This window comes from Sus scrofa, chromosome 15 (genome assembly GCF_054392235.1).
Source record: "Sus scrofa isolate SSC_HxYL_T2T_F1_AM1 chromosome 15, Sscrofa_HxYL_maternal_Yorkshire_Landrace_v2.0, whole genome shotgun sequence".
Taxonomy (NCBI): domain Eukaryota; kingdom Metazoa; phylum Chordata; class Mammalia; order Artiodactyla; family Suidae; genus Sus; species Sus scrofa.
In genome coordinates this window covers 148,567,154-148,582,387 of record NC_139397.1, presented here as the reverse complement: position 1 = coordinate 148,582,387, position 15,234 = coordinate 148,567,154, and the positions used below count along the sequence as shown (strand labels likewise).

At 49.1% G+C, this 15,234-nt stretch overlaps 1 protein-coding gene across 5 annotated transcripts in view; it reads right to left on the bottom strand.

Moving 5' to 3' along the window:
- The window catches only part of TRPM8 (transient receptor potential cation channel subfamily M member 8), a 93,955-nt gene that overhangs the window by 20,422 nt on the left and 58,299 nt on the right, over nucleotides 1-15,234 (bottom strand). For all 5 annotated transcript variants that reach the window (XM_084999082.1, XM_084999083.1, XM_084999084.1 and 2 more), the window contains 5 exons: nucleotides 14,167-14,258; nucleotides 12,554-12,695; nucleotides 11,370-11,541; nucleotides 9,934-10,111; nucleotides 700-890 (listed from right to left, as the gene is read on the bottom strand). In XM_084999082.1, coding sequence (XP_084855208.1) covers nucleotides 700-890; nucleotides 9,934-10,111; nucleotides 11,370-11,541; nucleotides 12,554-12,695; nucleotides 14,167-14,258 — 775 coding nt within the window. The remainder of the gene's footprint in view (nucleotides 1-699; nucleotides 891-9,933; nucleotides 10,112-11,369; nucleotides 11,542-12,553; nucleotides 12,696-14,166; nucleotides 14,259-15,234) is intronic.

Sequence of the window (15,234 nt, the reverse complement as noted above, 5' to 3'; positions counted from 1 at the left end):
CCCGTTTATATCATCATTACGCCCAACCAAACGTGGGGCTATCCCGGCAGACCTACGATGCTTTCTTCCTTTTGTTATTTTATTTTTGTTATTTCTTCGTCTTTTGTCTTTTGAGGGCCACACCCACGGCATATGGAGGTTCCCAGGCTAGGGGTCAAATCAGAGCTGTAGCCACCGGCCTACACCACAGCCACAGCCACAGCAGATCCGAGCCGCATCTGTGACCTACACCACAGCTCACGGCAGTGAGGCCAGGGATTGAACCCACAACCTCATGGTTCCTAGTCAGATTTGTTTCTGCTGTGCCACGATGGGAACTCCTCTTTCTTTTTTAATGTTTTATTAGAGTTGGTTTACATTGTTCTGTCAACTTCTGCTGTACAGCGAAGTGACCCAGTCATACGTCTGTACACACCCTCTCATATGATCTTTGGTCATGTTCCATCATGGGTGACTGGACATAGCTCCCTGTGCTGCACAGCAGGACTCGCTGTCCATCCACGCTAAACGCAACGGTCACATCCATTAACCCCAAACTCTACTCTTTCGCTGGAGGAATTCACTGGGGTCCCGACACCGGAAAGTTACCATGAGCAGTGAACTAGCGGAGTCACCCTTCCTGCCGCCTTGTGGACCAGACACGCCTCCCCGACACGCACCCCTGCCCCGGAGCCCGGGCGCCAGGCCTGAGCCACTCACAGCAGGCGGAGGATTCGGTGCTCCTCTCCTTGCAGCAGCAGCGGAAGCACTTCTTGACCACCATGTAGAAGTAGGCAAACACCACGAAGGGGAAGGGGATGTTGAGGCGGCTGCAGTACTCCTGCACCAGGAAGTACCTCTGGAACTTCCAGACCTGGTCGTTGTTCTCCTGCACGGTGCCCACGGTGTAGCTGGCGGGAGGGGAGAGAGGGTCAGGCCTCAGCCGGCCACAGCCATTCCACTGCCAAGGTCGGCAACACCAGCATTAAGCTCTCACAGCAGGACCACTCAGCATCAGGCACCCTTCGGTTCACGCTGGCCCTCGCGTGGGGTCTTTGCTGGATTTTCCTGTTGTTTTTTTGAATCACCAAAAATTACCCTCGTGAACCTTAAAAGGGTTCCACGATTCCTCTTTCAAGACCTTTTCAATAGTCTCTTTTTCCGGAAGTCTGGTATTGGCTTATATACTAAGAGGTCCACGGGGGCGACTCTCGCAGGAATAATTGGCCTACGTCACTGTGGGAGTTTAATTATAAACAATCTGGGAGAGCACTTTGTTAATATTTATCAAGGGCCTTAAAAATGTTTATCCCTTTGACCCATTGATTTCACTTCTGGAAATCTCACCAAAGAATAAGGAGATACCGAGGAAAGAAAATAGAGAAATGGATGCACCCACACAGGTGTCTGCCTCTGCCCTCTGAGTAACAGCCGGCCCCATCTTCCATCCAGCAGCATGTGGAACAACCAAATCGTTCAGCACCAAGAAAACGTATCACGAGTTAGGGCCAATCATTATGACGACATTATGCAGCCATTAAAAATTAGGTTTGGAGTTCTTGTTGTGGCTCAGCAGTAACAAACCTGACTAGTATCCATGAGGATGCGAGTTTGATCCCTGGCCTCGCTCAGTGGGTTAAGGATCCGGCGACGCCATGAGCTGTGGTGTAGGCTACAGATGAGGCTCAGCTTCTGCTTTGCTGTGGCTGTGGCGCAGGGCAGCACTGGCAGCTCCGATTCAACCCCTAGTCTGGGAACCTCCATATGCCACAGGTTCGGCCATTAAAAGCAAAAGAAATAAATAAAACTAAAAATTAGGTTTACGACTAATTTGTAATACTTTGGGAGAATGCGTATATGTGAGTGAAGATACGCAGGCTCCGACTTGTGCTCATAGCATAGTCGCACTATGCAAATCACAATTCACGGGGAGACAGATCCTCACAGCAAGGAATTAGGATAAAGACCCATCAGGAGAATGTCTGATTACACCACTGATTTATCGGTTACATATTAAAGCAAGATTATAACATATCTTACACTATTCTAGGCAGTCTACTTATATTAGTTGATTCTCTTGTGGCCCAGTGGGTTAAGGATCCTGTGTTGTCACTGCAGTGGCCCAGGTTGCTACTGTGGCGAGGGTTCAGTCCTTGGCCCAGGAACTTTCGCATGACACAGGTGTGGCCCACCCCAATTTTTTTTTTTTTTTTTTGTCTTTTTGCCATTTCTTGGGCCGCTCCCACGGCATATGGGAGGTTCCCAGACTAGGGGTCGAATCGGAGCTGTATCTGCTGGCCTACACCAGGGCCACAGCAACATCTGCAGGGATCCAAGCCGCATCTGCAACCTACACCACAGCTCACAGCAACGCCAGATCGTTAACCCACTGAGCAAGGGCAGGGACCGAACCCGCAACCGCATGGTTCCTAGTCGGATTCGTTAACCACTGCGCCACGACGGGAACTCCCCAAAATTTGTTTTTAATCTGCAAACAACTCTCTGGAGCAAATAACGTTACCATCATCTATCATCCAATCAGGAAACTGAGGCACAAGAGGGGTAGGAAATTGCCTGCATCCCCCAGCTGGGACGTGATGAAGCCAGAATTTGAACCCAGCAATCCAGCCCAGCACCTATTTGCTCTGTCACTCAGTGACACGACCTCCCAGTGGGGGGCGGGAATGTTTTGAGTTACGCTCTATTTCAAAGGGATCTGGCTGGACTACTTAGGAAAGGATAACCGTGAAGCATTTTACCATTCGCTGAAGTTCAATCATCCAACATACTTTTATTGCCAACCCCAAATCACCTCTTCTAAAGCCAAAGAACCAGTAATGAACCCTTGAAATCGCCTATAAGCAAATCCTGGGCTGAGAATGGATTAAATTCTCCAGATTCAGGGGCGAAACCCGAACGGGGTCACCAGGCAGAGAAACAGGGTACATGTGATGTAAGACCTCACTCCTGCCCGTTGGCACCTTCAAATCTAAGAGTTAAATACCTTGAGCTAAGAGAAGGTGATATCCACAAGCCAAACACCACCCTACATGGATCATGGTTGTGGCTTTGCTTCTAAGCTTGGCTCTTCTTATCTTGGATTTACTGACTTCTCTGAGCTCTACACCGGGTCCTGGGGTCTGGGCAGGACAGACTTTTACAGAAAATGCCTCTTCAACAAGGTATGGTCTTTAAAGCAAAGGGAATCCATGTTTATTGATTACCTACTATATGCAAGCTCCTGTACTAGGCACATACAATGGTCTCTTGACTGGTTCATGGGTCAACTCCACGTGGTAGATTTTTTTAGGTGCAAAGCAGACCGGACCATGATGCATGAGTGTGCAGCAAAGTGAACCTGGCAGGGAGCCTGGCATTTCTTCCCAATGTAGGTCAGGTTGCTTTGAGGCTAACACTCAGCATCATTATCCATCCTGGCCAGTCCCTGATGATTCTGTGTCTGCAAAGGACACTGCAGGCTTCTGTCACTGCAATAGGAGAGGACGGCAGGCACCCCCAGATTAATGAATCCAGGCGAAGAACCTGCCAGGAATCAGGGCCAGAACAAGTATCATGGTTCCACTGAACCCGAGGAGCATCTTAAAATCTTACATATTTTTGCCAAAAATGAATTCTACTGCTGGCCCCTTCCAATGCCCCAAATTCAAACAGACATAAAAACTGCACCCGTTTTAATGCATCAAATGCTTGCTGAGGTTTTATCCGAATCCAAATGGGAATTAACAGCTGCTACTGAAGGGAGGAACACTGAGGATGTTTAAATCTGGGGCAGGAGTTTTCTCCCTCCCTTCCCCAAGCTCTGAGCTGACCTGTAGAAAGAGATCTGGATCTCAGTCCAACGGGTCATTCAGAGGCAGTGAAAAACATCTTAAGTCTTCCAGGTCATCCAGAAAAGGAACTGGCCCACTGTGACCTGGGGGCCAAAGCCAACCCCCAACCTGTTCTGTAGGTTCCCAGAAGTCAAGGTGAGGATGGATGCAGAGCCGCCAGGCACTCCTTTCTGCACACCTGGCCGCCGATCCCTGGTCTGAAACGTACTTAGTCCCGTGCCTGCCCCGAAAACAGGGGTTGCCGTTTGTATCATCCTTTATTTCTGCAGAACTCCGCCCCATCTGCTCCTCAAGACAACTCAGCAGGGGCCAAGGAGCCTCCTGCCTGAATCCCTGCTTCCTCTGCACCACAGGACCCAAGTGGTCCCAGGGAACAGCATTCCTTTACTGCACAAGCAGTAAAAGACCCAATTCCCATCCCAAGGGGTGTGGGTGAGCTGGCTGATTCATGGACGTTAATACCCAAGAGCCGCTCTGCATAAATAACCACTTTCCGGGGTTGGCCATGCTGAGGTCTACTGACTCAGGTCTGCCTTCCCCAGAGCAGCAGGAATGGGCACACTGTGAACTGGGGCCAAACCCAACCGCAAATGTTCCAAACACTGCTTTCTTCCTCAAGTCAGTTCCAGACATGAGGGTGCCCCAGGGAGGATGGAGCAGCAGGTGCTGCTTCAAACCGCTTTGCTCAAATAATCTGTATACTCTTTAGACCCTGGTTCCATTTCCATAGAGGAGAGGCCGAGTTCTGGTGCCGGCACATCCAGCCACCCCTCGCTCCCAGCAAACCCAAATGTCCAGAGCAGCTCAGAGCCCATCTTTTGGGTCCAGGCTCCCAGCCACCCATCTGTGAGGGTTTTCACTGTCCCTGCCAAGCACTGGCCAGTCCCTGCCCATCTAGAGTCTTCCCTGATGGAATGCTGCAGGGTGCCCTTAGACTCAATATCTCCCATGATATCTTTTGTGCTCTCGGGCACCCAGCTGGTAGGACCTCTGTCTGCTAACTGCTGCTGAGCAGGGGTGGTGGGGGGGAGCAGGCACCCCACAGAGAGACAAACGCTCAGACGTCTGGTCTGCCCACAGGGAAAATGTTACCAAGAGATAAATGGTGAGGACTCTCAGCCTCAATGAGATTCAGCAGTTCGTCCAAAGAGGAATGTGCCTGACCAAAGAACAAAAGGAGGACTGCATATTAAGGTCATTTACATAATTCACCGTCTTCATAACACATCACAGATCAAAAGGAAAAGCACCATTTCAACTGCTGCTGGAATGTCTTCTGGCAACATTCAACATCCATTTCTGATTAGAAGGGGAAAAAAGAAGAAGGAAGGAGCTGAAGAAATAAGAAATAGAAGGAAACTTCTATGACATGATACAAAGAAAAGAGAAAAAGAAAGAATTCACTAAGGAGACTTGTTCCAAAATAAATAACTTCATAGCCTCCCTATATATCAAAAAGTAGTTATGGAAAAAGCATAAGAGGAAAAATATCTCACTCATGACCACAAATGCCTAGAAAAAAAAAAAAGTAGCAAAAAATCTACCAGATCCATGAGAACAGTCATAAAACTTCACTGAGAAACTATATGTATTTGAATAAATGGAGACTCACACCATTTTTTTTCCGGCATTTTTTTAAAGATGTCAGCTTTCCCTCAGTGACTCTACGACGTTAACATCATCACAATAAAATTCATTAAAAAAATTTTGGAAGAGGAAAGAAAAAAAAGGATTTCAGAAGATGAGCCTCAGGCTCTCCGTATGATTAAATAGACAAGAAAAGCCAGGCGAATTTTGAGTATGGATAATGAGGGGCACTCATACAACAGATGTTAAAATGATTTTTTTAAAAACCAGTAATTAAAGCCATTTGGTAGTAAAAAGCAGAAGAGAAGGATTGAGCAACAGAACAGAATGAAAAGCCTGCCAAAAACTTACAAAGAAAGAAAAAGTAGATGATAAAACAATGGCAGAATTTTAGCATTAACTGAAGTCCGAGAACCTTGCCAGCTAGGCTGTGATCCGGTAAACTCCTCCTGCACGCTCCTCACAGATGCCATCCATTTTCCACCCGCTGCCCCTTCCCCACCACACCAGCCACACCAGCCACACCAGCCAGCACTGCTCTAGGACCCCTGGTGACCCCAACTTTGCGCACCCACGCAGAGCCCGGTGGGCATGTTGAAACCTTCCACTGTTCCCCTCTCGCTCCGCTGCATCCCAAAGGCAGATGCCAAGCTAACACTAAGAGACAGCCAGCCAATCCCTCGCACTGATGTCAAAAATGCAAACGTTTGGTTTCTGCCAAAGTAACCCAACTGAGATGGTGCCATTTGCTTGTGTGAGGACCGGTGATGTCTCCCTTCACCTACAGGAAAAGAGGTCCAAGTTCTCGAACGTGGCATAAAGACCCTCCATACCCGCGCCCCTGCCTACTTTCCCCTCCGCAGTCACCGATCCCCCCCCAGACCAGCTCTCTCTCCTCTGTTTCTCTCTCTCCAACCAGTGCTCACGGGGTCCTTTGAGAAAATGACTCTCACTTACTGCTACTCACCCCCAAGACATGTCCCAATTGATAACCCCACTCTGGCACCACAGGCCTTTGTAAAGAGCCTTTTGTGCTGCCTGTGTTATACTATTCTCTTAGGCATCCCATCAAATCATATCGTGCTGTCTACGTGCCCAACTCCTGCCTCAAAGAGCAGGGACCTTAACCTCTCTCTGCCTCCAACTCCTCACGTATAAATGATTATAACGTCACACCGGAGTTCCCACTGTGGCTCAGCAGTAACGAACCTGACTAGTATGCATGAGGATGCAGGTTCGATCCCTGGCCTCCCTCAGTGGGTTAAGGATACAGCATTGTGAGCTGTGGTGTAGGCTGGAGACGTGGCTCAGATCTGGCATTGGGTGGCTGCGGTGTAGGCCAGCAGCTGCAACTCCGATTCGACCCCTAGCCTGGGAACCTCCATATGCCACGGGTGCAGCCCTAAAAAGAAAAAAAAAATTTAAATAAAATCACACCTAGTGTGATTAATGATGAATAATGAAATGAGGCCATGTACATAAAGCACTGGGAGGTGCCTCACACGGAAAAGTGTCGGTAAGTTTTAGTGCCTGAGGTGTAGACCAGCAGCCACAGCTCTGATTCAACCCCTAGCCCGGGAACTTTCCATGTGCCACAGGTGCAACCCTAAAAATAAAAAAAAATAAAAATAAACTTACAAAGTATTAATTCTTGCTACTGTTACAATTATCTGCTCCTTTTTATCCTCTTCTTCCCACTTCAATAGCCTCCCTGGAACTGCAGAAGCTGGACCCAAACGTTGTCTATACCAGGTGATCCCTCTCTTATTTTCTACTTTTGTATATATTCACAATGAACATATACTATTCCAGAGATTGAAATACATACATTTTATTTATTTATTTATTTTTGTCTTTTGTCTTTTTAGGGCCACACCCGCAGCATATGGAGGTTCCCAGGCTAGGGGTCCAATCGGAGCTACAGCTGCTGGCCTCCACCACAGCCAAGTCTGGGAACTGGTCCTCCCTGTCCTGCCCTCACATGGACACATCCTCACCTGTCTTGACCGCCTCCCTCCTCCAGCTCAGACTGGCAGCCTGGCTTGGCCCAGCTCCCCAGAAGCAACACAGATGTCTGGATTCCTGAGTCCTTCCCTGGTAACCGGTTAGGGGTAGTGATGGAGAAGGGGTTACACGTTTTCCCTCTTGGAGGCCAACCAGGACCAGTGGCCACACATTGTGGTGATGGCCCAGGCACCTGACACAGAGCTGATATTAACATCTATGTGATGAAGCCCTGGCTGGTCTAATGTGGACACTTCTCAGTGAATAACAGACCGGGAAGCCGAGCTCCTAACTTGGAACCAAATATCAAACTAAAAGCAGAGAGAGTCCTGTTCTTTTCATGCAACAAACACACACTTGAAGGGCCAGGTGCTGAGACAGACACAATCTCCATCCTCCAGAGCTTATGGTCTGGGACCCACAGGGTGTCCATGCACGAGGTGGTGGGGGGCAGGAGGACCACTCAAGTGAAGGATGCTGCCGGGCTCCTTAGAGGGCAGGCAGATGGAACAGGTGATGCCAGCAGTGGGCGCGGGGGGGTGGGGGGGGAACATTTGCAAAAGCGTCAGGTGTGACAGGTGGACAGGTGGGATGGCCACCAGGGCGGACAGCAAGGCGGTATTTTCAAAGGCCAGGTCATGGATGGCCTTGGGGGGAAGCTGAGGAGGATGAAATTTACCCTGAACACTACAGGGAAATACTAAAATCCTTCCAGAATTTTAAGCAGAGACGTGACATTTTAGAAACACCACTGTGGCCACGCTGTAGAAGCTGGACTAGAAGAGGACGTCTCTGTGTACCCAGAGACCAGGGGGCCACTCACTCTCAACCCCTCGGATGTGTGATGTCCCCAGAGGCACATGTCCCGTCCCCTCCCCGCCGCCCTGCTCAGCCTCACTCAAAGGGAGGCCACTGACCAGCAAAAAAAGACCATCTTCATCCACAGTCCTTGTCCCTCTCAGGGCTCCATGTGACACCTGCTTTCTCATTTTTTATCTAAATTATGGAAATAATATGTGACCCCTGTGACAAACAAAATATATACTTGATTTTTAAAATTTCCTTTTTTTTTTTACTGTCAGAAAATAAGATTGTGCCATAAAAATAAGTTTGCATTTTGCTTTTCATATTTAACAAAAGCTCATCCTTCCAAGTCAATACACACAGATCTCACCTTTTCTTTTTTAAGGGCTGCATAATAGTCTGCTGCATGGATGCAACATGCTTTGTTTTGTCATCCCTATTAAGAGGCATCAAACAAGGATCTAACAAATGTTTTCGTATATTTATCTTTAGGAAAGTTTCCCAGAGGTGAAGGAGTTGGGTCAAAGGTTTGCAGATTTTTTTAATAGCTATTTTCACATCACTACTCAAAAAGCTGGAGACAGTTGACACCCCCAGTAGCAATGCCCCTGTCCCAGTGTCATCCCCAACACGTCTTGTTCCCCCAGCGGACCCTAACCCAGCACCTCCCTGTTGGTCTCATCTGACCTTTCTTACCCACAAGGTCGAGGCCCTTTCCATACGATTAGTGGCCATTTGAATCTCTCCGAATTGCATTTCCTCTGCCAATTTTCTACTGGGTCATCTTTCTGTTATCAATGTGCAGGAGTCTTTCTATATTAGGAATTAGACTCCTCTGTTCGCCATGGGCAAACGTTGCCCCCAATCTGTTATTTATCATGTGACTTCATCTGACGTAGTCTGTGCCTAAAAATACTTGTTTTAAGCAAATCAAACATGTCGTTCTTATCTTTCATAGTTTCTCACTTCAACTAAGATTTAACAACTAATTTTTTTTAATTTGTGTTTTGTTTCTCAACTGTTTGCCTGTCTGTGCCAGGATTCATGTACCCCAAATCACCACCCACCTAAGCATAAAACTAAGGTACCCCCACTCTAACCACCACCTGGGCTCTTTGAAACCCTCCTAAGAAAGACAAAGGGGAGAGATAAACATGATTTTTCTAACCATACTAAAGAGAATGGCTAAATGCAATAAAAATCTTTTAGAGTCACCATATTGTGTTCTCCCTCCAACCTCATTAGGCGTTGAGTCCCAAAGGGCGGTCACTCTCCAGACTCGGCTCTCTTGATTCGTATTTAAACTAAAAATTTCAAAACAGCAGCCAATTGTGTTAAGGCTGAGTCCCTCAAGCCCCAGAATCCATCCCACTGAATCCATAAAATATGAGGACCTTGGAGCTAAGCTGAACTGTAGTCACTATCAGGCACCGGGGGGGAGGTTGCTAAATGCAGGCTAAACATACAATCTGAACCCACTGGAGGGAGTACCAGGTGCCTGTCTCTGGCGTCAAACTTAGGTTACAGCCAATAGGGATGTGCTATATTTTTGATATAGTCCCTTCGAGGCCACTCCCCATCCCCGACCACCAGTCCCTGAAAGGCCTGTAACACCAGCTCCACGGCCTTTGCTCCTCTGCTCGCGGCTCCTCCAGCCTCACTGCGCGCAGGGCATGGACAGCCCGCGAGGGCACACCCGGGCACGTACCCGAACATGGCGACCAGCAGGTTGACCAGCAGGATGTTGGTGGAGAGCATGTAGATGCACACGAGGGGGATGGTGATCCACTCGGGGAAGCGGGGAAGGTTGTGCTCGTCCAGCTCCACACACAGGGGCTTGGACTCGTTCCCAGTGAAGGTGCAGTGGGAGAAGTCGTACGTGGTGCCTGGAGGTGCAGAAACCGAAAGGCGAAGTGAGGACCCTCCAGAGGGCCAGGGTCCAAAGGGACACGGGGGGACTGTGCAGTATGATGGGCACTGCTCCGAGGCACTCTGTCCAAACCAGGTGTAGGCCTTCCCATCACGTGTGCATCCACTCAACACGGAGACACTGAGCAGCTAGGAGTGGGGACTTCACCAGGATGGGGGAGAAGAGGAAGTGCAAGGTAAGCATGGTCTTTGCCCTTCGGGAGCTTCCGACCTCTCTGGGTAGATGGATGGTCGACCGCACAGCTGTCTGGACAGCTCTTTGAACCTTCCAGCCCCAAGAAGGGCTAAGAAGGAGGTGTTCAGAGTACACTTCAGGCACAGAAGGGAGCGTCCTCCCATGGTCACTGGGAACAGCTTCCACAAGAAGGAAGCATCTCTGAACCGAGGACGGAAGGGTGAGTAGGCACCAACTGAATGAACGGGGAGAGGCAGAGCATCCAGAGAGGGGACCGCATTTGCAAAGGACCTGTGGTGGGGGTTGGAAAGGTCTGTGAAAGTGAGGGAACAGATGCACGGTGACCAGACACGTTAATTTTTTATCTTTATACTAAAGGCAAGGGGTAGCCCTTAGACTGCTTTACACAGAGGAGTGACACGTCAGAGTCTCTTTATTCAAGGATTGCTCTTTGCACAACTATAAATGTAATAAATTCATTAAGTAATAAAAAAAAATAATAAAGTAGAAAGAAAAAATTTAAAAAAAAAAGGGATTGCTCTGGGGAGTTCCCGCCATGGCTCCATGGTAATGAACCTGGCTAGTATCCGTGAGGACACAGGTTTGATCCCTGGCCTCAATCAGTGGGTTAAGGATCTGGTGTTGCTGTGAGCTGTGGTGTAGGTCACAGACGCAGCTTGGACCCTGCGTTGCTGTGACTGTGGCATAGACTGGTAGCTGCATCCAACTGACCCCTAGCCTGGGAACTTCCATATGCCACACATGTGGCCCTAAGACAATTAAAATTAAAATTAAAAAAAATTTTAAAAAGAAAAAAAAAAAAAAAAAGCAGTCTGAAATGTTGGGCCTAAGCTTGCAAGGTAGACAGACAGAAGCTCAGGAGAAAGAAAGGCTTTGACAGTTCGTGTCCACTGCCTAGTGTCGGTCACACTCCAGCCATGTGCTTCTAAGATGACCCCCAGAGCCAGAGCAGGGAGCCCTGGTTCTGGAAGCAACTGCCCCCTCCCAGCTGTCCCCACCTGGGGCCATGTCAGGCTCACCGTCCACGTCACTGGGCACTTGGCCGAACATGGCCAGATAGGGCTCGTAGATGACCGAGCGGAAGATCCACCTCCAGCGGTGCTCATTCTGCCTGAGGATTCCTTGCCTGGCCACACCGAAGGCCACCATCCAGACAGCGAAGAGGAACAGGAAGAAGAACACGTCGATCAACTGTGACGAGAGGACAGGAGAGCAGGGTCAGGACTATGCCGTGGCTGCTCCCCCACTCCGCCGACCACAGGGGAGCTCAGAGGCGCTGGAGCCCTGGGACCTAAGTCACCCAACATTCGCTCATTAATTTTTAAAAATGGCCATCATCACCCTCAGGTCTCCAGGCGTCTGTCTCCCAGCATGAAAACTGACAGGCGCATTTTTGCTCCCAGGTCCCCAAACCAGTTCAGTAGCAGAGATGTTCTGAATGAGACCAGCCTGGAGCCCCTCCCTCTCTCCAGTTCTGCAGACCCCTCAGTCATGCCTGCATTGTTTCTTTCCCTAAGGCAAAGCAAAAGCTCTCCTTGTTAGACAGGAATGCACAGTTTCATCTTTTCTAAGGTTCTGCGCACAGAGCATGACCTCATGGTGACTCGATGCCCCAGATACGCTTTGAATTAAAACCACAAACCGGAGCTCAGCCTTGGAAAAGAAACCTCCAGATGAGCTCATCCAAATGCCCATCTGATTTGAAGACAGAGGCACGAGAGGTATGAGTCACGTGGAAAACAAGCTGAAAGAAGCCACATCACCGGTGTGTAATTATCACCCCCCATGAGACGGGTCTGGTAGCGCTTTCCTGACGTCCGTTCCACTTGGTTAGAAAGCTAAAGCTCCAGTCCTCGCTCTACCTCTGGCTCACTGCGTGTCTCCAGACAAACATATTAGCCTCCTTGAACCCGATAGTCCAAATCTATAAAATGGGTATAAAAGTCCCTACACTGCCTGGGCTCTGAGTGTCAAATCTAAATAAAGATCGTTCTCAGAAATGAACAGACTTATGCTCTTTGCTGACTGTCATCCTGTGTTAAATTTTAACTGGAAGGGGCCCCGATGAAAACACATCGGAGAGAGCAAACCCGACCGATGGTGAAATGCAGCCGTCACTCTGCAGACAAAATCCCGTCGCGACAGTGAGAGGAACCTGGGTACAACCGGAAGAAGGACAACTACAAATATTCCTCATTCTTACCATCCTCTGCAACATGATAATCTTGGGTCCTAAGTTTCTGCTGACAGTGAAAATGTGGATCAACCTTAGCGTGAATATGATGTAGTCCAGGCAAAAAATCACGCGTCCGGAGTAGAGAGAGGTTCTGTTGGAAGGATGGAGCCTGTGGGAAGAAGGGGAACAGAATTTGTGAGACACTAACAAAATATTTCAAAGTGGTGCTCTTGAAAAAAACAAGGAGTTCCTATTGTGGCACAGTGGTAACAAACCCAACTGGCATCCGTGAGGACTCGGGTTCCATCCCTGGCCTCACTCTGTGGGTGACGGATCCGGCGTTGCTGTGAGCTGCGGTGTAGGTTGCAAATGGCTCAGATCTAGCATGGCTGCGGCTGTGGTAGAGGCTGGCAGCTTCAGCTCCAATTCAACCCCTAGCCTGGGCACCTCCACATGCTGCAGGTGTGGCCCCAAAAGAGCAAAAAAATCAAAAAATAACCAAAAGCATGGCAACAGCCAGGAGCCGGGGAATGGAGAGCAAGTGGGATAAAAGACCAGGGAGCATACCCTCCCATCAGTGACTGAAATCCAAAGGCCCCAACTTCTGCCCTCGTGGACCCCAGGAGGGGCAAGGGGGTCACACAAAACAGAGCTGCCAAGATTCCCGACCCTTTCGTCTTCCATCCCAAATACGACTGCGGGGCCCATCCCGCCATCGCTAACTTCCGGGCTCACAAGGTCTATAATGACTTCAGCCACTTGAGACTCGACCCTGCCAGACGTCCCCCCAGGGAAACGTACCTCGTTTGCACCAGATCATGTGATTAGCTAACCACCTGCTAACGTGTTCATGGACCTCCATATGTGCTTCCTACCTGGGACCCTCTAGAATCACATCCAGCCAACGGCGACTCAAACGCTGGGCCTTTAACCCAAAGGGAGGCGGAAACTGAGGTCTGACCCCATGCAAATCGTCAAGAGAGCACTCGGTGTAAAGCACCTCACTCTGGGTAAACGCACACGTGCACAGTCAGGATTCTGGGCTCCAACAGAAGCACGAGGTTTCCCTTGACGCTCTTTAGGGCAGGCAGGCCTGGAGGGAGCAGGCCTGCACAGGGGGAGCCAAGGCTTGAAGGCTCCCCAACTCCCCTATCACGTGGAGTCTGGCTGCTTTTCACCTTCAGCCATCATTTCGGCTGGTTTTTCTAATCGCACACTCTGGCTCTGGGTGGAGGAAATCCTGCAACTGGGAGGGCAGGCTCCAGGAGCAGCATTCGAGTGGAAGTTAAGTGCAGGTTAGACGATGCCACGGCCCCAGACGAAAAGGCCGTGTGATAGTCACATCCTCATCCATCTCTATGCCCCACGACTTTGAACTCTCTCCCCCAGTTCTAGAACCACAAAGGGAAAGCCCGTGCGGAACCCTTTGGCAAATTCCAGATCACCAGGGGGAGGGAAGACAGGAGACAATTTTACACCAACCAAGCTGTGTCTCTAAGAGGCAGAGACAGCGGGCATTTGCAATAATCTCTAATGGGGCAGACAGACTTTTCTTGGGCTTGAAATGTCTTTCTTTCGCCTTTCCACCCAAGAGAATCCAAAACCATCTGAATCTTGGGAGAGTGGTAAGGACTACTCACCGAAATACGATTCCTGCTATAAAGTAAAAGAGCCCAAGCGTGTCCATGACGTTCCACAGGTCGGTAAAATAATTCACCCCGTTCATGTACCACTGCCGCACAGAGAGGGACAGAGAGAGGACACAGCAGTTTAGAAATATCAACTGCTTCCAGGTTTACGAGGCTTCACAAACTTTTGTCCAGATCCTTTTGAGCCAATGATGTGCCAAGTGGGTCCTACAACTGCCCTGTGCTATTCCAGGGGGATCGGAAAGTAGGCTGCACACTTGCTCTTCTGTTATTCATGGATTTCTAGCAAAGTCAAGAAAAAGGACTCTCGGATCCTTCCTGTTCTTTAAAGAGGAACTTGCAAAGAATGAGTTTAGCCTGTGTGGGAAAATATGGAACCCCCTGAGAAACCACGTACAGTGGTGCAGGTTGCACACTGCACAACTCTAGAGGGTGTTATCCATCACAGATCTGTGTGTTTATTGCGAAAATCTTCTGGCAGCTGGCAATAAAACATCTCCATAAAAGGAACTTTTTTAAAGTTTAGAAATTTTTTTTTTTTTTTTTTTTGCACACAGGTGGTATATGTGTCACCTGTGAGGACAGGTGTGGTCGCAGAAAGGATTGATAAGAACAATGTGCCTCAGTGAGTCTTCCGTCATGATTTGTAACTATTGGTCATGATTTCTCAGAAGACAACATGTCAGGAAAACACTTAGAAGGACAAGATTCTCCACGAGAAGATGGCACCTGGACAGCCTCTCTGGCAATCCACGTGCCAGATTTGGGTGGCTCCAAGGTGGGCATCTAACCCTTTCCTTCATCCATTCACTCACAACATATTTATTGAGATTGCAAGCCCACGGGATTGCAAACCCATCTGCTGGGCTCCTGGGACACGGAGACATCAGACTGGGTACGATGTCGACTCTCAAGGAATCCACTGGCCCGTGGGGAAGACAGACACGAAACACGTTTAAAATGAAGAGTGAGACAGGTCGGAGGGGAGGTAAGAGCAACGGTCCACGAGAGCTCAGGTAAGGAAACCACCAGACTCACGCAAGGCAGGAAAACGACAGC